The 24,957-nt window shown below is 41.6% G+C and overlaps 1 protein-coding gene across 1 annotated transcript; it reads right to left on the bottom strand.

The window, feature by feature from the left end:
- Nucleotides 1-9,026: 9,026 nt before the first annotated feature.
- Nucleotides 9,027-20,109, bottom strand: srsf3a (serine and arginine rich splicing factor 3a). The gene is made up of 7 exons (XM_056272972.1): nucleotides 20,004-20,109; nucleotides 17,124-17,169; nucleotides 15,983-16,190; nucleotides 15,704-15,838; nucleotides 10,537-10,575; nucleotides 9,864-9,950; nucleotides 9,027-9,776 (listed from the first exon to the last, which is right to left on the bottom strand). The coding sequence occupies exons 2-7, from the start codon at nucleotides 17,128-17,130 to the stop codon at nucleotides 9,749-9,751; spliced, it is 504 nt and encodes a 167-aa protein (XP_056128947.1). The 5' UTR covers nucleotides 17,131-17,169; nucleotides 20,004-20,109; the 3' UTR covers nucleotides 9,027-9,748.
- Nucleotides 20,110-24,957: the final 4,848 nt, after the last annotated feature.

Genomic DNA, 24,957 nt, shown 5'->3' with positions numbered 1-24,957 from the left:
AAACATCTGCCTGCAGAATAATGTGGCTTACACAAAAATACAAGATAATTTTTGGTCCTATGTAAGTCTGATAACATCCATTGTCTTCACCTGTTTAATCCAATTCAGGATTGCAGGGGTCTAAAACTCTTGTTCAAAATATACATTTTAGAATGTAAAACGGTATTTGTCCAATAATTTCAAGCTAAATTAAGGCAGTTGCTGGGTGACTAAACGTCAGTAGTGGGTCTTTATCACTACAGTTATGTATTCGGCCTTGAAATGAACCACACCTGAATGCTGCTGATCCAGTAGTCGACCTCAGAGAAGCTCTGGAAAGACGTGATGTCGTACATCAACAGGAACGCCTGCGCTTTGTTTAACAGCTGTCTCGTAAGGCTGTGAAACCTTTAGAGGATAATAAACAATAATGGTCATCCATCCTCTTTGTTTTAGGCCCACGATCCTTACACCAACAGCCCCATTGTAAATCAGCTTCATTAAACTTACTTCAAAAGTGTGCATTAAACATAAGAGAGAGACTTTATACACATAGTGAGGGCAGCCAGGATGATTACGTGGCATATTTCTAGTTTACAACTGTTATAACCCGGCTCATTCCAATGATGAAAGGTAAAACAAACCCATATGGAGGTTAGAATTTATGTTTAATAATAATAATCCATCCATTATCCAAACCACTTATCCTACACAGGGTAGCGGGGATGCTGGAGCCTATCCCAGCAGTCATATGCAGACACGGGGAGAACATGCAAACTCCACACAGAGGACGACCCGGGAAGACCCCCGAGGTTGGACTACCCCAGGGCTCAAACCCAGGACCTTCCTGCTGTGAGGTGACCGTACTAACCACTGCACCACCATGCCGCCCAATAATAATAATAATATTAATAATAAACTGAGTTTGTATAGTGCATCTCATCTGCACAGACGAAGCACTTCACAGATAAAAGATGATAGTAAAAGGAAAAAAAAAGATAATAAAGGGGGAATAAAACCAGGGTAGACTGCTGTGAAAAAACATAAAGTAAGAGTAGAATAAAATGAAGTAAAAAGAGAATTAAAACAAGAGCGAGCCACTACAAAAGGTTTAAAAGAAGGCCTGCTGATAAAGAAATGTTTTACGGTCCGTTTTAAAAGACCTTGAAGGAAGGGGCAGTTCTGAAATAGCCCAGGACGGAGTTCCAGAGGTGTAAGGAAAAAAGAGCAAAGGGCTCAGTCTCCCATCGTCTGTAGGCATGTGGGGGGATGTGGAGCAGTAGGGAATGGCTGAGTGGAGGATTTGTGGGTGGTGGTGAGGTCACTGAGATAACTGGGGCTTTGGCCATTTAAGGCTTTTTAGGACGTTAGCATTCCAATCAGAGGGCATTAACATTCTGATTAGAGGGCGTTAGCATTCCGATCATAGGGCGTTAACATTCTGATCAGGGGGCGATTAGAGGATGTTCATGATGCTGTCCACCACAGCTAACGACACAAGAGGGCAAAGTATTCCATCTCATTATCCTTATTTTTATCTTTTTGGGAGAGAGCTGCTCACACTCACACTTTGCGTTTAACTAGAAACGTACCTTTCCTGACCAGCAGTATCCCATATCTTCAGCATCACTGTTTTCCCATCTACTGCCACTGATTGCATGCACGTATCAATACCTACGAAATACACAAAATAAATATGTTCTTACTTGTTAACACAATATTTATGATTGCAGTCATCAGTCAGGGGATGTGAAACTTACCGACAGAGACGCCGAAGTCTGGACAAAATTGTCCACTTTGAATCCTTTTCATGAAGGACGTCTTGCCCACATTGCTGCTACCAACTATCACCACATTGTAGCAGCGTGACCCAAGTTCTCCTTCTTTTGGGCCACCTGAAGAAAGGGACACACAGAAACTGTTTAGTTACTACAGAAACTATGCATGTTAAAACCCAAAATGTACCCGCTAGCTATAGCTTATAGTCATCTCTGTGGAAAACCTAATTAATGCATATTCTAAACTGCAATTTATTTCACAATCTTAGTAAAAACTCGCCAGTCTCAGCATGTGTGTTCCACCATCTGTGGTCAACTTTCACATCAGAATCAGTTTTCAAATGCATGTTTACCCAAGGGACTTCTTTTGTCTCTCCCATGACCCAGCTGGTCCCCGAGCTGAACTGAAGTCCCCTCTTGAGACGTATCATCACTGCAGAAGAGACAAGACTGTCAGTCAACGAACCATCATGCAACGCTGTGACGGCTGGTGAGAACATCAGATTCTCTGTTAAGATTGTTTTTTGGCATTAGCGGCTTTATTTTAGTGTGTTTATTTTATTTTAAGAGTGGAGAGCAACAGGATAGAGGGACGAGAGCAGGGGATTAGACGCAACCCAGGTTTTAAGCCAGATGCTGGGAGGTTTTAAACCTTATGTCAGTTATCTCTAAGCCTGATTACTGACACCAAGTTTCTTCAAGCCACCACCGTCAGGTGTGTGCATGTGTGTGCGTGTGTGTTTTGGGTGGGGGTACATACGTAAATGAACTTACCTTAGAAAATCCTTTACAACGCTGCTGTTGTATGGAGGATTGTTGCCACGTGGATCATATGATGCAGCCTTTAAAGGCAAAATGATTTTCTTTAAAAAAAACAAGAATGAAATACTTTTGTCTATGGTTCAACACTGCATGATATGGCTGGTTGTTTGTTCCATGTATGTCACGGGATGGATTTCCCTTTTAACATGAGACTCTAAACTAGATGTTATGAAGACCTACTAAACCTTCCAAATGTAAGTTAGAAAGCCTTGAAGTAAAACCAAAGCAAAAAGTTGCCTGGGCCAAGTGGTCAGATTCATATTCAAGCTGTTTCATATTATGTGCAAAACAGACAGATGGGATTCCCCATTATTACAGAGCAAACATGTCAGGCTTTCTGGGAATTTTTTTTGTTTAATCCAATACACAGTTTTACGGGCAAATCAATAACTTCCAAAAACATTTTTTTCTGTTGTATTTTGTCATTGTATCCTGCCGCTGAAGATTTCCAAGTAAATTTTGCTTTTTTTTTTCTTTGTGAGATACTTCATTAATCCCCACGGGGAAATTCTTCCTCTGCATTTAACCCATCCTAGCTGTGTAGCTAGTAGCAGTGGGCAGCCACCGTGCAGCACCCAAGGGCCAACTCCAGTTCGTCTTGCCGTGCCTCGGTCAGGGGCACAGACAGGAGTATTAACCATAACATGCATGTCTTTTTGATGGTGGGAGGAAAACAGGAGCACCTGGAGAAATCCCACTGCAGATACAGGGAGAACATGCAAAATCCACACAGAGGACGACATGGGATGACCCCCAAGGTTCAACTACCTCGGGGTTCGAACCCAGGACCTTCTTGCTGTGTCGCGACAGTGCTAACCACTGTACCACCCAATGACCTAAATATGAAAAAAAACCTACTATTAAAAAAAGTAATCAAGGAAATGTAAGAGTATAAAGAATATGTCATCAAAGACAGTTAATGATAAATTTGTTGTTGCGTGAAGTGTCAGTCACTATGAAGATCTGAGCCACAACTACCAAGTTTATGGGCCATACTGCGAAGAACATGATGATATACACAACATCAGTCACATCAGGGTGAGGGAGCAAATCAACCCTTAGCTCTGTTAGATGGAGGTCACCTGTTACTGTAGCGGGGGGTGACACCTACTCATTTTCATACTTTTAACATAGAATCATAAATTATATCTTCAATTAAAACAAGAAAAACAATAACTTGCAACAAATTGGCATGCTTTTTCTTGCCAGTGAATTAAAAGCCCTTCTTTGTACCTTACCTCTGCGTGTTTGCCTGGATCTAAAGGTCCTCCTCTCTCCTTTTCCAAGGTCTGGATGATGTTTTCCTCCATGTTACTTTTACTTGAACGTTGAAAACTTGGGGTTAAGTGATGCTCTGTGTCTCTGCCTTTGCCGGTGGTAACAAGCTCTGCCTCCTGCTTCCCATGTAAGAGTTTCTCTTTGGGCCACCTGAGATTCACACGAGAGGAGCCAAACTTTCTTCTGTTTGCTTTGTTGGAGTCTTGACTTGTAATTGTGATTTCGATTTGTGTATCGTCAGCTTCTGAACTTGTTTTGTTTTGTTCTCCTGTATCAGCTTGTGCATCCTCATCTCCCTCCCCAGCTCCTCTGCTCTCATTTGACTTCAGCATTTCAAAAGTTACTTCAGTCACACCTGATGTCTCCTCGCTTTTCAAAAGCATAGCTTTGCTAATCCCTTGTTCCTGTTCGCCTTTACTTTCCTCTGACTGCTTTTCTCCTCCTTGTGGGCTTCTTCTAGTCTTGCGAGAAGACCCCATCTTCTTTCTCCTGCCAGGAGTACTGGGATCTATGCTTTTATAGTCTTCACTATCTGGAGGCCTTGGTGACAAGTGACTTTGCGGACTGCAGTCACTTTCAAATGCTGTAGATATGATAGGCATTTCAGTGCTCTCAACCTTATCTGAATGAGGTGGCTCAACAAAACCACCGACTTTATCCTCCACATTCCTATTCAGATGAGTTAGATTTTCTTGAACCAACAATGCAGATATACCAATATTCTCATTGTGGGAGGCAACTTCCTCAGGTAAGAGAGCCTCTGAAAGACTTATGCTGGATGTCCAACTGCTCTCTAAATCAACATCGTGCTGGTCAGTGGCAGCTATTAGAGAGTCTTGGTCATGGGGTTGACCTGTGATGTTTTCAGTGGTTTCCTGGTACACTCGCTCATTCTCTTTGAGCACATCATCGGATGTATAGAAGGTATTCAATGGGGTTTCCACTTTCTTTATTTGCAGTGGCTCTGCAGTTTCTATTACTTCTAACTTCCCCACCACTTCCATCCTCTGCTGCTCTTTCACTTCATCATCTTTTTGTCTAAGAGGGCCTCCAGAAGTTGAGTTGGTCATTTTCCCGGTAGGTTTGTGCCCATCATCAATTGTCACTTCATTATCTTTTAGTACTGAGAAACCACCATCAACCTCCTTAGACAAGTTGTAAAAATCCTCTGTCGTGACTTTGGCGTCCTTTTGAAGGTTGATACCATATGATTCACTGTCGCTTCCCATTTGAACAATATCCATATTTTTTTCTTGGTTAAATGAATTTGTCAAAAGATAAGATGCGGAAGTAATTTCTGCTAAACCTTGGTCAATTTCCCTCTCCTCTGACACCACGTGCAAGTTGCTGGTGTTACTTTTTGGCTCGACTGGCAATTTCAACTTAGCTTTCAAGGACTCCTCACTTCTCATGTCAACTTCTCTGCTGATCTCACCTTCCAATATTTCATCTTTGGGGTCCATTTCTCCCCTTTTCCCCCTACCATAGATACTTCTGCGGGTGGACCCCAATTTTCTCTTCTTCCATGAGGATTTTAAATTAGCACTGTCATCATAATCTTTGTTCTGATCATCTCTGTTCAGTATCCCTGGATGGCTCGTACGGTCATTGGTTGCATCTACACCAGAGATCCCACCTTGTTCAGGTACCTGCTCAACTGGGTCAGAGGTTTCTTTTTGGAGATCTTCCTCATTGGCAACATCAAATGCATCTGGTGTATTAGAAAGAACACTTGTGTTTAGTTCAGCAGGAAGCAACTCACTTTTTGTGACCATATGTAAGGTGTCCATTACTTGTGGGGTATTGTCCTCCTTTGCTGGATCCCCATATACTTTTCCAACTTCATCTCTTTTAGGAACAACTTCTTTACCCACTGAGACCTCTGCTTCTGTATCACATTTTACTCCAATATCTATGAAGTCTGTTGTTGTAAGAGTGTGTAGACTTCCTATTGGTTTAAGTGTCTGTTTGATGTCAATTTCCTCTTTCGTTGCTTGTATGTCACTAGACTGAGAGACTTCTTGTTTCAGTAAAGGGCTTTTCCTTGGGTTGGTGCTGTCTGTTTCATCAGGATGTGAGATGTCTTGCAATTCTGAAGTTGGGTTGTCATCTTGGTTGAATAACATGGCTTCAGATTCTTCATGTTTTGTAAAACTTTGTAAAATTCTATTCTCAAAGTCCTCTTTCAGATTCCTGTTCTCTATTTCTGGTTTCGAGCTTGTTTCTGTTCTAGTAGTTTCTCTGTTCTCTTGAACATACTTCAACATACTTGGTTCCTCCTGCACTGGTTTATCTTTGTGATCACTTGGATACCTGGGAGGTGTGCCCATATCTCTTAATTTCACTTTGTTTTTTTGATCCTCTTGACTCACAGAGTTGTCCTGTTGTGTGGACTGCAATGAGTCACTTCTCTCCACTGAGTAACTTTGGCTTTCCTCAGATGATGGACTGTGTTGCCATTCACTAGAACGTAAGAGTGCCATGTCGTCCGACAGGCAGGTTTCTACCAGCGAGGAATCGCTAGTATCGCCGCATAATATGGAATTATTTAATTCAGATGCGACTCCTTCAGACTTGAGACCTGTCATGTTAGCACAGACTGCTGTGTTTGACTGTTTGTTGCTCACCTTGATATAATCTGTTACATTCTCACGCTCATTTGACTTCCCTCCATTCGCTGCTTCATCATCTTCCATAACACCTTCATGGCTGCCAGTCTCTTTGTGTTCTTCTATCCCCTTATGTACTATTTCTTGTTTGGGTCTATCCTGGAGATAACTACAAGTTGATGCCATTTTCTCTGCCTTCTCCATTAGATTGAATGCATCAAAATGCTCATCGCCAGATACACGGCTATCTGATGGTAAAGTTTGTAGAGTGGATTCATCGTCTTCAACTGTCCGTGGGGGTTTTACTGCTTCCCGATGAACAACACTGTCAGTGATGATTTTCATATCAACCACTTGGCGTTCATCTCCATGTTGTTCTGGTGTGGAATCTATTCTCTCTGTTGAACTGCTCCTTGGTTCACTAGAATCAGACATATCATTTTCATTTCTCTCTTTTAAAACCTCTGAATAATCTTGTGTTACAGGATCCTCATCCCGTGTGTTCTCAGGGTTTGAAATGTTTTGCTTGTTTGTAGGTGGCTCAGTACCACTTGTTTCAACATCACCATCTTCTGTTTTTTCAAAAGTGTTAACATTTTCTGTGGTATCGTGTAACTCTTCTCCCATGTAACGAATTGGATTGACTTCTTTGGTGTTAATTTCTTCAAGTTCCTCTTGCACTTCATTATTTATTACATCCTCTGAATTGTGTGATATCAGATTGGCATCTTTGACCTGAGATGAACTGATATGCTCAATTTGTGTCCTGTCCGTAGATAGCCTCTCGGCAGATAATGTGATTGTAGTCTGCTCAACAATGACATTATCAGGTTCAACAGATATCATTGCTTTGACACAGTCTTTCTGTTCTGCCTCCACATCTGACTCACTCGCCAAATAGTTGGCTTGTAAATTTCTGCCTTGCAACAACAAATCCATTGCTTCTTTTCTTTCCTCATTTACATCTGCTACAGAAAGCTGACTTTGAATTGCTTCATCTGGTTGTAACATTACCTTTGGCTGTTGTTCTATTGAAAGATCTGATTCTAAAACAAAAGCTGACTCAGAGATGGCCCCGAGGTGTGTGTTGCTTGTGATTTGGTCACTGGTGTCATTTTGTGAAGTGTGATATTTCTCTTCAGTTATGCAAAACTTTGGCTCCTTCTGTTTAAGTTCACTGTCTTCTCCAGGATCATTTACAACTTCACTTTGGAAAATCAAACTTTCTCGGTAAACCCCAGGAATGTTAGCTGCAGCATGGTTGTCAAACTCAAAAAAATGATCAGCAACACTGGATGAAGATAAAGATTTCTCAAGTCTTGGAGACATGAGCAGGACAGGCTCACTTCCATGACCGAGTTCTCCCTGTTGGATTTCTTCTTGTGCCTGCGTTGATGATTTCTCAAGAATCATGTCCTTTTGTATCACAGTCCTATTCCCACCAAAGACACTACTTCCCTCTCTTGAACATCCTTTTTGCTCAGTCATTACCTCTGTATTTTCTGTACTCTGGTGTTCAAGAAACTTATCTTCAGGGTTTGTCCCCTCAGAATGGATGAGTTGTATGGTTGAGAGATCTGGTTTTACGTAGCCCTGTGGCTGCAGTGGGTTTGACGCCACTTCAACAGCACCAACAGCCTCACTACTTGCTATATTTTCAACAACTTCCTCTTTAGTCTCACGATGCGATTCTGCAATTGAGTCCTCAAAATTTCGCCCTGCTCTCATCTTACAGCTAGATCCAAGTTTTCTCCTGTTGCTTGCATCTTCTGACAAGGGTGGATATTGGCTTCCAGATGGAGAATGTTCAGTCAAGTCAGTTAATGATTCAATACTTTCTTCCACGCTGTGACTCTCAGCAACATGCACCCCATCACTGGCATCAGATTTTCCATTTTGGTTTGACACCCGTCTACGTGATGAACCGATTCTTTTCTTCAATCTCTGACCAGACATGACTCCTATTCTTCCCTCCTACAGCATGAAGTAGTGAACCGGGTATATTGAATTAGAAATACAAGGTGCATTTTAGGGTATATTGATCAATAACATTAATTGCATCCAGTGCAACTGAAAACAAGTCTTTTTACTCAGTCTATCTGGGTTGTTGCCATGATCCATCAATTCTTACTCTACTTCATACAGAAGGTGCAAATCAGATGTCTTCCGAGCATCCAAAATTAGACATTACCAAACTCAGTTATACGCAAGAGGTTACTGGTATTTGACATTTACCATTTACAAAAAGAGTAATCTCATGTACTTACCAAAAGCTCTTGTTCAAAAAGCCGACTTGTCACACTAAGCAGCCACTGGGTTGTGAAACAGCACCTCAGTGAAGTGTATGCACACGAGGAAGTGCAATGACAGCATGCACATGAGTGATGGCTTCCTGTGACTTCAACCATCGAGTAGCAAACAGCCAAGGTGTAACGAAATATCACTTCTCGTAATGAGCAAAGCCAAAATCACAACATCATTTTGATTACTTTTACCATTTACTTTTACACTATGTTTACTCTTATTTGAGAACAAATAAAAGTATGCAGGACACAGGATGAACATTGTCACCTTGAAAATTTATTGGACAAGCTTCGGCATAACTACTGCAACAAAATTTTAGTAAACCCAAACAATTACAATGAATGCTTTCTTACAGAAAAACAAAACAAAACAACACCAGTCAGCCAGAACAGATAATGGATTAATAAAGAGGTATATGAGGCCTACCTCAAAAGATAACCAATGTAATTATTCTGACACCACCTGAAGGAAACTGGACTAGCTAGGTCAGATGCTGTGCATTAATGTATCTTGCCCCAGTAACATAAAGGTATGCCTCTTCCTTTAGTATGCCAATGCATTTCATGCGGCAAACCAGAGCGCACAGACGCAACAGGAGGCTAAATGAACCACAAACCAATTAAAAACATATGAACTTTAATTCAATCAGTTTAACAAAAACAAATGGAAAGTCGAGTCACGATTCAATCTTTAAACATGCAAGGCAAGACAGCATTGTAATTCACAAATTCCAACTGTGAAGCCAAACGAAAAGGAAAAAATTTCAGAGCCAATCATTGTGCTGCTGACACGAATGGATACTCATACAGTAGTCCTTGATAAAACAACTTGCTATTAGATATCTTGTCCAAAGTTGACACCATAAGGATGCCTTAAGAGCTGAAAGAAAAAAAAAATCTAAAAAAGAAAAACAAGACTGTATAAAAATTGAGTTTTCATAACCCCTGGATTCTGCATCTGAGCAGTCCCTGGATGTCTTCACTTTCTGTCGTTTGACCGGGACCGGCTGTAAAATGAAAAGATTTTACATCAATGACAGCACAAAAGATTTGGTATTGAGGACAGTTTCTAAAAATTAATGCACAATACACACCTTCTTGACCTTGAGAAGGATCTTGACGGCTTATGGTTCCTTTCCCTGGAGAAAGACCTTTCTCTGCGCCTGTCTCTTGAAAGAGACCTGGAGAACCAAACAAGATTAAAAAAATAAAATAAAAAAATAACGATGTAAATTTTTGTCATTACAACGGTTTTTTTTTTAAGATTCCCCCTTTTCTCCCCAACTGTTTCCAGCCAAATACCTCACTTTTCCGAGCTGTCCCAGTCGCTGCTCCACCCCCTCTGCCGATCCGGGGAGGGCTGCACACTACCACGTCTCCTCCGATACACATGGAGTCACCAGCCGCTTCTTTTCACCTGACAGTGAGGAGTTTCACCAGGGGGACGTAGCGCATGGGAGGATCACGTTATTCCCCCCAGTTCCTCCTCCTCCCTGAACAGGTGCCCCGACCGACCAGAGGAGGTGCTAGTGCAGCGACCAGGACATACCCACATCCGGCTCCCCACCCGCAGACACAGCCAATTGTGTCTGTAGGGACACCCGACCAAGCCGGAGATAACATAGGGATTTGAAACGGCGACCCCTGTGTTGGTAGGCAACGGAATAGACCGCCACGCTAACTGGACGCCCTGCCATCTTTGCAACTTTTTGAAGGAGAATGACTTGATGTTACTGTTGGATTAACAGGTCCATGTAAAAGGCTTACCTGCTGCGACTACGGCTGAAGCTTCTCCTCCTTGGTGATCTAAGGCGTAGGTGGGGGTAAAAGAAAACCAATTAGGATATTGGGACTCAAACAATGTCCTTCTCCCATCATTTATGACACCTCTGGTATTCTTGATCCCTGAGGAAATGTGGTTATACACCAGCCCCGACTTTTTTCACCTGCACCCACTGAACTCAGACATGGCTGTAATGGCTACTTCTGAGGTTTTAAACTACGGTGTTCTGTGCTACTGCAAAGACTGGGCTTGTGTAGCGTTAAGAGCATTCATAACCTGCATGTTTAATTTGCTGAATATAAGGCATTGAGGGCATCTCAAAATTTTGTATTACATTTATTAAAACATTGAGTAGAAAGGCAACACGCACACCACTTGCTTTGTCTCTTTTGTGGTGCAGGAAATCAAATTCCCCCGAAGATCCAATTCCAAGGGAAAAAAAGTAAATTCCCAAACACATTTACCACCTCTGCAATAAGTTATTTAAAAAAGAGTCGACGTGTCGGCCACAAGGACCTTTCTCAAGACATGTTAAAGCTGTGTCCATGATCACATACAACAGCTTATTCATTTAATATTCCCTCAACCATCAAAACAAAAATTTATAGTAGTACACATTCAGTCATTTTGATATTACTAAAAAGCAAAACATTTTAGTGGCATATATATAAGACATAACCCAAGCCTACAGCATACAAATGCCCCATAAGGTCCCATAACTTTAGATTTATCAATTTACAAATATACAAGATATATATATATATATATATGAACAGTGATGTTAACAGGTTTTCAATGTAGTGAGTCCCCATGCCCCACAGGTGGTCATCTGATTGGGTCCCAGGGAAATTGAGTGGAGCCCCACTAACACTGAGATTATAGGGTGTCCGGGTAGCGCAGCGGTCTATTCCGTTGCCTACCAACACGGGGCTTGCTGGTTCGCACCCTCCACCCCCCCGTTACCTCCGGCTTGGTCGGGCGTCCCTACAGATACAATTGGCCATGTCTGTGGGTGGGAAGCCGAATGTGGGTATATGTCCTGGTCGCTGCACTAGTGCCTCCTCTGGTCGGTCGGGCCACCTGTTCGGTGGGGAGGGGGAACTGGGAGGGATAGCGTGATCCTTCCACGCGCTATGTCCCCCTGGCAAAGCGCCTCACTGTCAGATGTAAAGAAGTGGCTGGCGACTCCACATGTATCGGAGGAGATATGTGGTAGTCTGCAGCCCTCCCCCGGATCAGCAGAGGGGGTGGAGCAGCGATCGGGACGGCTCGACAGAGTGGGGTAATTGGCCGGATACAATTGGGGGGGGAAAAGAAGCAAAATAAATAAATAAATAAATAAAAATGTTGCTACAGACACCATTTTGTTTATTTGAATTTAGTAGTTTTGACATTGTTTTGTAAAGTTTTCAGATTTGGGATTATATTCGTTTAACTTTCAGATACAATTTCAACACATACATGAATATAACCATAGTTATAACTAACTATAACTCAGTTATTGACCCCCGCCTTTTGTTTTCTATATACATATTATTCAAAATCATGTGTTTTATCATTTCTATGCTGACGACACTCGGTTATACATGCCACTAAAACCCACAGATCCTAGCAGCCTAGCAAATCTCCCAGCAGCCTCTCTGATATTAAATCCTGGATGCCCCAACATTCTTAAATTTAATGATGATAAGACTGAGGTCATTCTGTTTGGTCCCCAAAATTCCATCAGCCCTTTTGGTACTAATTTTGGTAGCCTGTCAAATAGTCTTAAGCAGGCTGCTAGGAATCTAGGGGTAATATTCAATGCTGACCTCTGTTTTGATAATCAAGTCAAAAATGGTGCCCAGTCACGCTTGCTCCAGCTAAAGATAAAATTTCTAAAATTAGATCATTTTTATCAATTGCTGATCTACAAAAAGTTGCACATGCTTTTATCTATTCTCAACTTGATTATTGCAACGCACTTTACTCGGGTATCAGCAAGGGCTCCCTCCACCATCTGTGGTTGGTAGTAAACGCTGCTGCTTGGCTCATTACCACGACAAAGAGGCATGGCCGTATTGCTCCCGTGCTTGGCTCCCTACACTGGTTCCCTGTTAGATTTAGAACTGATTTAAAATTTTTATTGTTCACTTTTAAGGCCTTAAACAGTTTTGCTTCTAAACAGATCTCCGATTTATTGACCTGGTATACACCTTCTCGACCATTAAGATGTGCAGATGGAGCCCTGCTGGTTTCCCCAGGTCACGTTTGTCACAAAAGGTGATCGGGCTTTTAAGAGAAAAAAGAAAAGAAAGCCGCTTTATTTCGTCATTGTACAAGTTACAATGAAATTTGTTCTCTGCATTTAACCCATCTTATTATAAAGGAGCAGTGGGCAGCTGCAGCGCCTGGGGACCAACTCCAGTTCTTTTCCTATTGCCTGGGACAGGGGCACAGACAAGGAGTATTAACCCTTAACACGCATGTCTTGTTGATGGTGTGAGGAAACCGGAGAACCCGGAGGAAACCCACGCATATGGGGAGAACATGCAAACTCCACATAGAGGACGACCCCCAACGTTGGACTACTCCGGGGCTCGAACCCAGGACCTTCTTACTAAGAGGCAACTGCGCTAACCACTGCGCCACCGTGCCGCCCCACTAAGTCTCTAGCTTCTTTTAAATCTAAAAACTTTTATTTTGGAAACATATCTATGCTGTTTATTTTTATTCCTACTTACTTGGGCTTGTTAACTTATTGTTGTTATCTCCTCTTTACTCATATCCTTTGGTCTTATTCTCATTTTTGCCTTGTCTGGTTTTATTTCTTTCGTAAAGCAATTTGTAACATTGTTAAGAAAAATGCTATATAAATTAAGTTATTATACAACATCAACCACAAGTTTAACACTACAATGGGACCCACTAAATGACCACCTGTGGGCCCCAGGGACTCACAACATTGAACATATTAACATCACTGTTTAGATTCTAAAGTTAAAGGAATCATAAAATGAACAAGGTGTTGTATGTGATCATGGACACACCCTCCAACACTGCTTCGGACCATCATGCAATTATGGGCTATATTTAAGCACTGTATCACTTCGCGATTGATGTGTCTTGAGAAAGGTCCTTGTGGCCAAAATGCCGTCTCTTTTTTCCTACTGTGCACACAGCTGCCGCCACGGGCTACGCGTGGCAAATTATGGTCACTCACTCACGGACGACCTGAGAGGGATGTCTGCTATTGCCCCCTTACTCACTGCACCCTGTCTTGCTACACCTACACGTGCAGTACAGGTGGGCCGTGGGTCTGGATGGTTTCGTGCTTGTTTATAAATCAATGCAGAGGTGATAATTGTGTGCGGAAATTTACTTTTTTCTTTGGGATTTAATAAAACCTTGAAATACTGAATTCATCAAGTGACAAACCTTTTTCACTGTGAAAAGGGACACCATTCAGAACACGCGATCACGATTTTGTCTTTAAGAGCAATTTTGCAACAGACTTTTCTAATTTTGAGCATAAAATGAAAATCCAATTTGTTCTGATGGACAAGGGCTCAAAACGGCTCCATTTGGAGCCATGATAATTTACTCATAACAACATATATAGTGCACAATTGATGCATTAATTTAGTCATTTGAATATTTCCATCTGTAGTCAAAAACGGATGGCAAACAGTTCTTTGACCACAGCTTCAGCTTTTAAGGATTTAAATGAGTCTCTGATTAATGGGAAGGACTTATAAAATGCATCTATTAGTGTAAATAACACCTGCTGAGGGAAAATGATCAAGCAGCTTTGAAAGCTAGAGTAAGAACAAAAACTACAAAGAGCAGGATAAAAGCAACTTACTATTTTAGGGGTTTGGGACAAGAAAGAAATGACGCAAGGAAGCCAGACTGATGGTGAGGGAGGTCGAATTGCAGAGAGGATTTGCCACATGAAGCAAATGTTGGCGATATGAAGTTGCTTGGTTGGCTGGTTGGAGGGGGCAGCTGTAGATTTTCCCTGCTTTTTTTAGGGGAGGGGAGGGTAAGCCAAGGGCTGTTCCCGTAGATAGATGTGTTCAGAATAAAAAAAAAGTAAAGACGGTGATTGGTCGATAATGTGAGGAGGGCCGCTGCCGATTGGGTTAAGGTTGGAGGAGGAAGGAGGAGGATGCTGGGAGCTGCATGCTCAGGAACCAAAAGGTTGGTGGAACCTGACGACTGGCGGTGCGCCTGGCTCATGTGACCACCAGCCAAGCTGATTGGGGCACGCTGGTCAGCAGTCACATGATGCTGAAAGAGGACTAGTTGACTGACTCAGAGGATGGTGAGAAGCGTGGTGGTGACTCTGAAACGGGGTTCAGGTTTATTAATATAGATGGCATCTGAGCTGAGAAATAAAACAAAATATACATCTGCTGGAAATAATCTTTAGGTAAAAAAAAAAATTACCTATTCAATTTTGATGGATAATAAACTGCTTACTTTGTGCCACTTGAGAGGTTTCCGTAAGCAAACTGACTTTCAAACAAAGCATTCCCATTTTTTTCCCAAACAATTCCTTAAGAGTTCATTAACAGTCAATCTTTAGGTTGTCCAGGGAATCTAATCACAGCAAGTATTTGAAACTACCAGCTAGACAAAAAATAACTGATAACAGAAAAAAAGTCAAGAAGGAAACACGCAAGCTCTCAAAAATATGTTTATGTATGGAAAGTTGATTATTAGAGAATTTAAAATGTCTAGGTTTTTCAAATTGAAAGCAAAGTGATCTCAATATAGGACAGTAGAGTTTGAAAGGTTGACTGCCAATGAACTCATAACTGAATATGCTAAAAAAAGAAAATGTTCCACTTAAGTGACCTAAACACCAATAGGCAAATATTTACATTACACCATTAACGATGATCTAAATCTTTTGAAGTCACTAACAGTTTCAAAAGTTGCCAAAAGTGAGAAAATGCCTGTTTCTATCACAAAAAGAAAAATTGCAGCCCAATATGAGACTGACAGATCTAACCAGCTCCAAACTAACAGAAGTCATGAAGGGGAAGTCAAAAAGCTAATGAATTTACTCTGTTGACTATGTAACACGTGCCTTGTCATTAGCAGTCTTCAAATGTTTCACAACATAAGAGAACTGAAAAGGACTTTTAAGCAGAAAAAACTTACCTGCGCCTGACAGGGGGACTACGGCGCCTGTAGTCATCTCGTGGGCGTCGGTTCCAGGATGGAGGAGGGCCACGGCTCCTTGACCGCTTTTCTCCATTGGATAATTCAACGCGCACTCTACACCCACACATAGTTCTAGGCACAAAAGGGGTTACATTAAATACCAAGGAGCCCAGACTGACACAGAAAAAAGGGGAAAAAATACTTATTTGACCACATGTGGAGTGGTAATTTTTTGAAATTCTGTAAAACTAATTCATGATGCGTTCAACGTTTCACCTTCCATCAAGTTCTCTCACAGCATCGGATGCATCCCTGGGGTCTTCAAACTCTACAAAGGCAAATCCTGGGGGGTTTCTGGCGACCCATACACTTCGTAGGGGGCCATAGTATCCAAATGCCCTTTCTAACTCGGTCTTGTTCCCATTATTTCCTAAATTTCCAACATAAACCTTGCAATCAAGGGGACAGTCTCGAAGAGAAGGATCTGTGAGAAAGAAAGGAAGGAAGGAGAGAAAAAAATCCACTGTGTACAATGTTGGTAGCATAGAGTAAAACTTGAAATTCGAAATTAAAGGGAAGGGCAGGGTCCACGCATATTTTGGCTAATGAACGTTCACGAATATGCAATGACTAATGCATTAACGTCTATATTCAAGTAACTTCCAATCTAGATGGCAAGTCCCAGATTCAAAATGTCCATTCATCTTTTTTGGACTGGTTAAGACTATTGCCTGTAAAATGTGACCAGAGAATTTGCTTTTTTAGGTTTGATATTCATTTCATGGACACACTGGTCAACCAAAAAACAAACAATGACAGCAGCACTCTTCAAGCAGAGGGTCTTCAGAAACACTATTATTTTTTTTAATCAAAGTGCTGTTAAAAAACTTTTTTTTGTTGCCTTCCTCAGGTTTTTATGTGGAATGATTTCCGTATTTTGTGGTTAACAAAATGTGGAACAAATTGTATACATGAAAACACTGGGTAATCAAAAAACTCACAAATTTACACCAACTAGTTTCTGGTACTTTGCTATGCTTCAAAATTCAGTAGGGATTTAAACTAATTTCTAGCAAATTTGTAATAAACAATTTGTTTAATAAGCTACTACTCATGAGTATTCATGACTAGTACCTTATTAAACAGTGTAACTTTTGGTTGTAAGGAATAGTATCTTGGAAGTAAGTGTTTGCTTTTGGAATCTAAAAACTGCCAGCCTCAGTGAATGGACCAATGTGAAAGAAATTGTGCATTACCTAAAAATCACTACAGCTTGTCTAAAGTTCTATAAATATATCAAAACGTTTGGTAAAGGGAAATGTACAACCTTTCTTTACATGAAAAAAAATACAGCCTCATAAACAATCCAACATTATATATAAAAACAATGTAGACACAAAGTAACACATCACCATACCTCCCATTTCGAACAATCCAGATATTTTTCTTTTTTTCAGACTTGACTAAAAAAGAAAAAGGGGGGGAAAAGCACATTGCATGATGTGGCAGGTATGCAGGGTGAGTTATCACAATGTTGGGCGACATAACAATAAACAATAATTATCACAATTTTTCTCTGGTTTTCTCTTTATGCATGCTCAGTAATCCAGGTAAGAAAATCACAGAAATCAAAGAAAGTTGAATTAGTTCATCTGGACACAAGGCTTACTGAAATGTTTTACTCATCCAAGTGACTTCTTCAGTCTCAACTGACTGCAGGTATCCCCACCATTATAGACAATACAGTGGCATAATGACCAAAAATGATCAGTCTCATATGCAAATTGCTGCGAGCATTAACTAGTCTCCATGGCAATGTGTACTATTCAGAGGATTTGGGAAAGGTTGCAATCACAGCATTGTAAGATAGCGACCATCTTACAATGCTGTGACTGCAACTTTCCCCCAGTCTTCTGTGAATAGTAGAGATGGCACTGTAACTCTAGCTAATGGTTTGCATATGAAACCGAGTGGTGCGGTGGGGTGGGGATACCTGCAGTCAGTTGAGACTGAAGTCACTTTAAATGAGTGATGAAACGTTTCTCTCAAACGTTGTGCCCACACGAACTGATTCAACTTTCTATGTTTATCCAGTTATATTTGGATTAGTGTGTTGTAAGTGATATAAAGCTGCATAAGAGAATGCTTTTATGGCTTTTAATTTCTGCTAGTGTTGAAAATACTTCCCCCTCCCCTCAAAAAAAAAAGTTTGTTACATGGTTGTGCGAATTTGCTGATTCTGAGCATGTCTTGTTGTTCAATGATATATTTACTCATGCGCAGAAAGTGACGCACTTCATACATTTAGATTAGCATTTGAATGTATGTTATCTAAACTTAAATTGATTACTTTGATTTTTTTTGGTCTATATGCAAATGAAAAAGTACAAGTCAGTGTTAGAAGCCATGACAAACAAAATGTTTTCGTACATAATTCAGGTGACATGAAACAGAATTTCTGGAATCAGAACCAATGTAAACAGTGTGCTGCTTTGTCTGTGGGTTGGAGTAATGCGTAGAAACAATTAAGAAAAAAAAAGGAAACGATTGAAAAGTGTCACTAACTGTTGAAACAAAATTTGGACTTGAAAGGCTCATCCTTTTTGCTTGAGTTTGCTGACATGTTTACGTTCAAATTACAACAGCACTGTCTATAAAAAAATGCAACCTGATTGATTGATTTTAGCTAGCTGTTTTTTTTTTGCCATTTTGTAAAGGACTGAAAAAGGACTCAACACCTGCACAATTAAATGATTTATTTCTCATAAATTGTCTTTGTTAAAAGATATATTTAAAAGTGTGTTTAACACGAGTTTTTTTATGTAAACATGGCTCTTGTGTTAGAGAAAAGACTGAACATTTTATGCCTGCTTGTTTTCTTCTGTAATGTAATACTGCCGTGCATTAAAGCTGCATAAAGTGGTCTATGACTACCCCAGGGCAGATGTTGGTGCTACAGCGATTCAAAACATACTAACACTACTTTCTGCAATTCAAAATGATTTCAAAATTGAGTTCACTAGGTCTTTTAAGTTTTACATTGTGAGCAATATGTTGTCCAAAATTTGAGTACTTCCCCCAGTTGCAAGTTTTAATAACGTTATTTGTTGAATGTGTCAAACCAGCCTCTACTCATTATTATTACATAGTTAAAGAAACCTTATGTATCAATGTTAGTATGCCTGAAAGACCGTTTACATGGAAGATCAAGATCGCTCCCATTTCTCTCTGAATATGGCTGAAAATACCCTCACAAATGCAAATATATGCATTTCATCTAAGAAGCCTGTCTAAACCATTTTTTCTTGAGGTTAAACACATTTCAGTTGCTGGTCAGCTCGACAATTTTTCATGTTTGACAACTCCATCTACACAACCAACATATCGCTGGTTTGGAGTAAGCATGTAAATCCAAATTTTACAGAAGCTGGGAACAATTAAAATGCATTTATAAAAAAAAAGTTTTCATTCAAAAAAAAGAAAGGAAAAAAAGATTAATTTCCAGCGATAAATCATGAACATGGGCTTAGTCCTTCAATCAAGGGCCCGATCAATATCGTGGTTACACGGCATTGGACATTTGGATGGTCCATCAATCGGACATCTTTTATTGCACAGAAATGATCCTAAGGCCCACGAGCAGAGGCGAAGCCAAACATGTATTACGGTGTTAACAAAGAAACCGTTTGTTCAGAAGTGAATTTATGGTGTCGCAGCAGTTCAACGTTATATAACATGGCATTTTTGAGCACCACTTTTGGGTTTACTTCATAGAGTAATGTTGCTGAACAACTGAGAACTCCGAACACTAGCGCTATATTGTCCAACAGTGGGGGGGCTGTTCGTTTTCTCCACAATGAAGCGCCGACATGACCACCCAGCTAAGCAAAAGCACGGCACAAAGTTCAAACAGGCACGCTAATGTTAGCGGTTCACTACCAGCGGTCGGTTTTAACACAACTAAATGAAAGCTCGGTAGCCATTAGTCCATTGATGTGGTACAGCTTGGTTAGATTTTCCCGCGACGGCGCTACATTTTACCGCTTACGGGAGCCATGACAAGACAGCCAAAATGGAAACCCAGACGCAAAGACGTTAACCCCGGGAGCTAGCAATTGTACTGGCTTAGTTGAGCGCGTAAGCTAACGCGTCGGCTATGCTAACATTAGCTATGACGGTGTGGTCTAACAGCGGGCCCGCCTGAATAATCTAACGTAAAACCACGAGCAGGCAGCGGAAAAATGCAGAAATACGACATCTTTGCAGCAATTTCATTGGTTTTGAAAAGAAACCTTACCCTTTGCTCTTAAGCAACAATTATATTACACGTAAATGCCACGCGTTTCGGCTCAGCCTTTATTCTGCCAGTCAGGCTAATTTCAAGAGAAACAGAAGAAAAGGCAAGACCACGAGCTTCCGGCTAATGTTCTTCTTCTGTCTTCACGTAGTTTCCGGCAGTGGAGGGGGCGGTCGTCGCACTGCCGCCCCCTTCCGGAAAGGAGATCGATCTCACACACACACACACACACACACACACACACACACACACACACACACACACACACACACACACACACACACACACACACACACACACACACACACACACACACACACACACACACACACAGAAGATTTCCTACACCGGTGTGTACTACTCCCTTCAGAGGACAGCACAAACAGGCTCTAACCAGAGTAGAAAAAGAAGTGGGAGGCCGCGTTGCGCAACTGAGCAAGAAGATAAGTACATTAGAGTCTCTAGTTTGAGAAACAGACGCCTCACAGGTCCCCAACTGGCATCTTCATTAAATAGTACCTGTTAGAGCCTGTTTGTGCTGTCCTCTGAAGGGAGTAGTACACACCGGTGTAGGAAATCTTCAATTTCTTAGCAATTTCTCGCATGGAATAGCCTTCATTTCTAAGAACAAGAATAGACTGTCGAGTTTCAGATGAAAGTTCTCTTTTTCTGGCCATTTTGAGCGTTTAATTGACCCCACAAATGTGATGCTCCAGAAACTCAATCTGCTCAAAGAAGTGCCCATCCAACCAATCCAACTTGTGGGAGCTGCTTCTGGAAGCGTGGGGTGCAATTTCGCCAGATTACCTCAACAAATTAACAGCTAGAATGCCAAAGGTCTGCAATGCTGTAATTGCTGCAAATGGAGGATTCTTTGACGAAAGCAAAGTTTGATGTAAAAAAAATCTTATTTCAAATACAAATCATTATTTCTAACCTTGTCAATGTCTTGACTCTATTTTCTATTCATTTCACAACATATGGTGGTGAATAAGTGTGACTTTTCATGGAAAACACGAAATTGTTTGGGTGATCCCAAACTTTTGAACGGTAGTGTGTATTTACAATACCACTACATATGTCATCTTACTATGTTGTAGACATTCTCTACTGTAGCACACTGTACAACAAAGTACATCCCAAGTCCGTACTAGCTGTTTTTGCACATGTATCCTGTTCTTGCACTTTGATTTCTTCAAGTACTTTTATTGATCACACACACTGACACACACACACACACACACACACACACACACACACACACACACACACACGTCGAAACATTAAACCCACCTGAGGCCACTGCCATCGGGGAATACTGTTGCCTTTAAGGGTGTACTTGCCCTGAAATAATGTTCAGGAAGGTGGCACATGTCAAAGTAACATCCACATGAATGCCAGGACCGAAGGTTTCCCAGTAGTATATTGCCGAGAGCCTCACATTGCCTCCACTGGCTTGCCTTCTTCCCATAGTGCATCCTGATGCCATCTCTTCCCCAGGTAAACAATGCACACGCACCCAGCAGTCCACATGATGTAATAGAAAACGTGATTCATCAGACCAGGCCACCTACTTCCATTGCTCCATGGTCCAGTTCTGACAGTCACGTGCCCATTCTAGGTGCTTTCGGCAGTGGACAGGGGTCATCAGAGGCACTCTGACCAGTTTGTGGCTACGCAGCCCCATACTCAGCAAGCTGTAATGGACTGTGTGTTCAGACACCTGTCTGTCATAGCCAGCATTAACTTATTCAGCAGTTTGAGCTACAGTAGCTCTTCTGTGGGATCAGAGCAGACGGGCTAGCCTTCACTTCACACGTGCATCACTGAGACTTGGGCGCCCATGACCCTGTCGCCAGTTCACCGGTTGTCCTTCCTTGGGCCACTTTTGCTAGGTACCGCCCAATACATACAGGGAACACCCCACAAGACCTGCCATTTTGGAGATGCTCTGACTCAGTCATCTAGCATTCACAGTTGGGCCCTTGTCAAAGTCACTCAGATCCTTACGCTTGCCCATTTTTCCTGCTTCCAACACATCACCTCAAAAACGGACTGTTCATTTGCAGCTTAATATACCCCACACAATTGCCATTGTAACGAGATAATCAATGTTATTAACTTACCTGTCAGTGGTTTTAATGTTTTGGCTAATCGGTGTTTTATATACATACAGTGCATCCGGAAAGTATTCATAACCCTTCACTTTCCCCACATTTTGTTACGTTACAGCCTTATTCCAAAATGGATTAAATTTCCTTTTTTTCTCTCATCAAGCTACATACAATACTCCATAATGACAAAGCAAAAAAAGGTTTTGTAGAAATTTTTGCAAATTTATTAAAAATAAAAAACTTAAATATTGCATGTATACAAGTATTCACACCCTTTACTCAGTACTTGGTTGAGGCACCCTTGGCAGCGATTACAGCCTCAAGTTTTCTTGGGTATGAAGCTACAAGCTTGGCACACCTATATTTGGGTATTTCTCCCATTCTTCTCTGCAGATCCTCTCGAGCTCTGTAAGGTTAGATGGGGAGCGTCGCTGCACAGCTATTTTCAGGTCTTTCCAGAGATGTTCAATGGGGTTCAAGTCTGGGCCACTCAAGGACATTCACAAACTTGTCCCGAAGCCACTCCTTCGTTGTCTTGGCTGTGTGCTTAGGGTCGCTGTCATGTTGAAAGGTAAACCTTCGCCCCAGTCTGAGGTCCTGAGCGCTCTGGAGCAGGTTTTCATCAAGGATGTCTCTGTACTTTGCTCCATTAATCTTTCCCTTGATCCTGACTAGTCTCCCAGTTCCTGCTGCTGAAGAACATCCCCACAGCATGATGCTGCCACCACCATGCTTCACTGTAGGGATGGTATTAGTAAGGTGATGAGAGGTGCCTGGTTTCCTCCAGACGTGACGTTTGGCATTCAGGCCAAAGAGTTCAATCTTGGTTTCATCAGACCAGAGAATCTTGTTTTTCATGGTCTGAGAGTCCTTTAGGTGCTTTCTGGCAAACTCCAAGCGGGCTGTCATGTGCCTTTTACTGAGTAGAGGCTTCTGTCTGGCCACTCTACCATAAAGGCCTGATTGGTGGAGTGCTGCAGAGATGGTTGTCCTTCTGGAAGGTTCTCCCATCTCCACAGAGGAACGCTGGAGCTCTGTCAGAGTGACCATCAGGTTCTTGGTCACCTCCCTGACCAAGGCACTTCTCCCCCGATTGCTCAATTTGGCTGGGCAGCCAGCTCTAGGAAGAGTCCTGGTGGATCCAAACTTCTTCCATTTACAAATGATGGAGACCACTGTGCTCTTTGGGACCTTCAAAGCTGTAGAGATTTTTTTGTACCCTTCCCCAGATCTGTGCCCGATACAATCCTGTCTCGGAGGTCCACAGACAATTCCTTTGACTTCATGGCTTGGTTTCTGCTCTGACATGCACTGTCAACAGTGGGACCTTATATAGACAGGTGTGTGCCTTTCCAAATCATGTCCAATCAATTGAATTTACTACAGGTGGACTCCAATCAAGATGTAGAAACATCTCAAGGATGATCAGTGGAAACAGGATGAACCTGAGCTCAATTTTGAGTGTCATATCAAAGGGTGTGAATACTTATGTACATGTAATATTTCAGTTTTTTATTTTTAATAAATTTCCAAACATTACTACAAAACCTTTGTCATTATGAGGTATTGTGCGTAGATTGATGAGGGGAAAAAAAAGGAATTTAATCCATTTTGGAATAAGGCTGTAACATAACAAAATGTGGGGAAAGTCAAGGGGTGTGAATACTTTCCGGATGCACTGTATATACAGATGCAGGGAAAAAAGTTAAGAGTACACACACATATAGTATGTGTGTGTGTGTGTGTGTGTGTGTGTGTGTATGTAGTATATATATATATATATATATATATACACACACACACACATATATTGACTCATTGCACGGAGGAAATTGATTACTTTCTCAGCGATTTGACTTAGATGCTACACCCTGCTCCCACAGGTGTTCATAAAGGATACATTTTCCTTCCTATATTAGCAATACTTGTCTTCCCTCCATAACAAGGACATTGCATCATAACATCTCAGCACTCTGCACTATTTGTGTTTTTCCGCCAACACCAGCTCACAATGCCTTAACCTTAGCCAGGTCAGCTTCACTTGTCCAACTCACAGCTCTGATTCTGGCCTGAAGGGGAGATATTAAAAACTGCAACTTTTTACTCCCCCTTTCCCATTCTCTCTGGATGTCCTGCCTCTAGTATGATACTACGGTCTCCATCTTGCCAAGATTAAAATCTATTCTGTCCTTATTCAAAGCCTCCTTGGTTGCCCTACCTGCACTTTCATTACCTCCTTTTCCCATGTGAGAAGTCATCCACAAGAGGCCCATATTCTTTCCCAAATCTTTACAACCCCATCATAATCTCACCTCCAGATCCGGTCATGCTTGCACTCGCCCATCCTCCAGGGGCACAAGAGCAGTGGCCGAGGTTGAACACACAACCACCTCTCTGGGCCCTACTTCTTCCACCCATCAAACTGCCCACAACAGAGAAATAGCCAGCTGTCAAGTCTGACACCAAATTCAGTAGCTGCTTACTCGAGCAGAACTGGAAATGGAGAATGTTCATACCACATCCCACTTTTTCACTTCAGAGTGTCCCCACCCTCACTTGTTTTGTCCGGCTCTTCAAAAATTTTTAGATCTAATTCAGCATTTTCGCACCTCTGCATCATAAAGTTTAACAACGAGCCCTCTTTCCATAATGTATCGCAGCCTGTTTCTAAGTCAAGGAAGAAGCAGGCCACCACATCTTTCTATAACCAATGTTTTGTCGGCATCAATGTCCTGCACTAATAGAGTCCATTGTGGAATGACCTAGTCTGAATCCACTGTGGTGCAGGGGGAAATGTCCTCTCAAACCTACGCACCAGTCTGTCTGAAACCATTCTTTCC

The sequence above is a fragment of the Lampris incognitus genome, chromosome 2, assembly GCF_029633865.1.
Source record: "Lampris incognitus isolate fLamInc1 chromosome 2, fLamInc1.hap2, whole genome shotgun sequence".
Taxonomy (NCBI): domain Eukaryota; kingdom Metazoa; phylum Chordata; class Actinopteri; order Lampriformes; family Lampridae; genus Lampris; species Lampris incognitus.
The sequence above is the reverse complement of the archived record's forward strand: the minus strand, read 5'-3'. Positions and strand labels throughout refer to the sequence as shown.

Excerpts from the sequence above, each read along its gene's own strand:
- srsf3a (XM_056272972.1), bottom strand. Across the intron at positions 15,839-15,982 it reads GTGAGAGAACTTGATGGAAG|AACTATGTGTGGGTGTAGAG; the intron begins GTGAAACGTTGA and ends TTTTGTGCCTAG. Across the intron at positions 9,951-10,536 it reads TTCAGCCGTAGTCGCAGCAG|GTCTCTTTCAAGAGACAGGC; the intron begins GTAAGCCTTTTA and ends TTGGTTCTCCAG.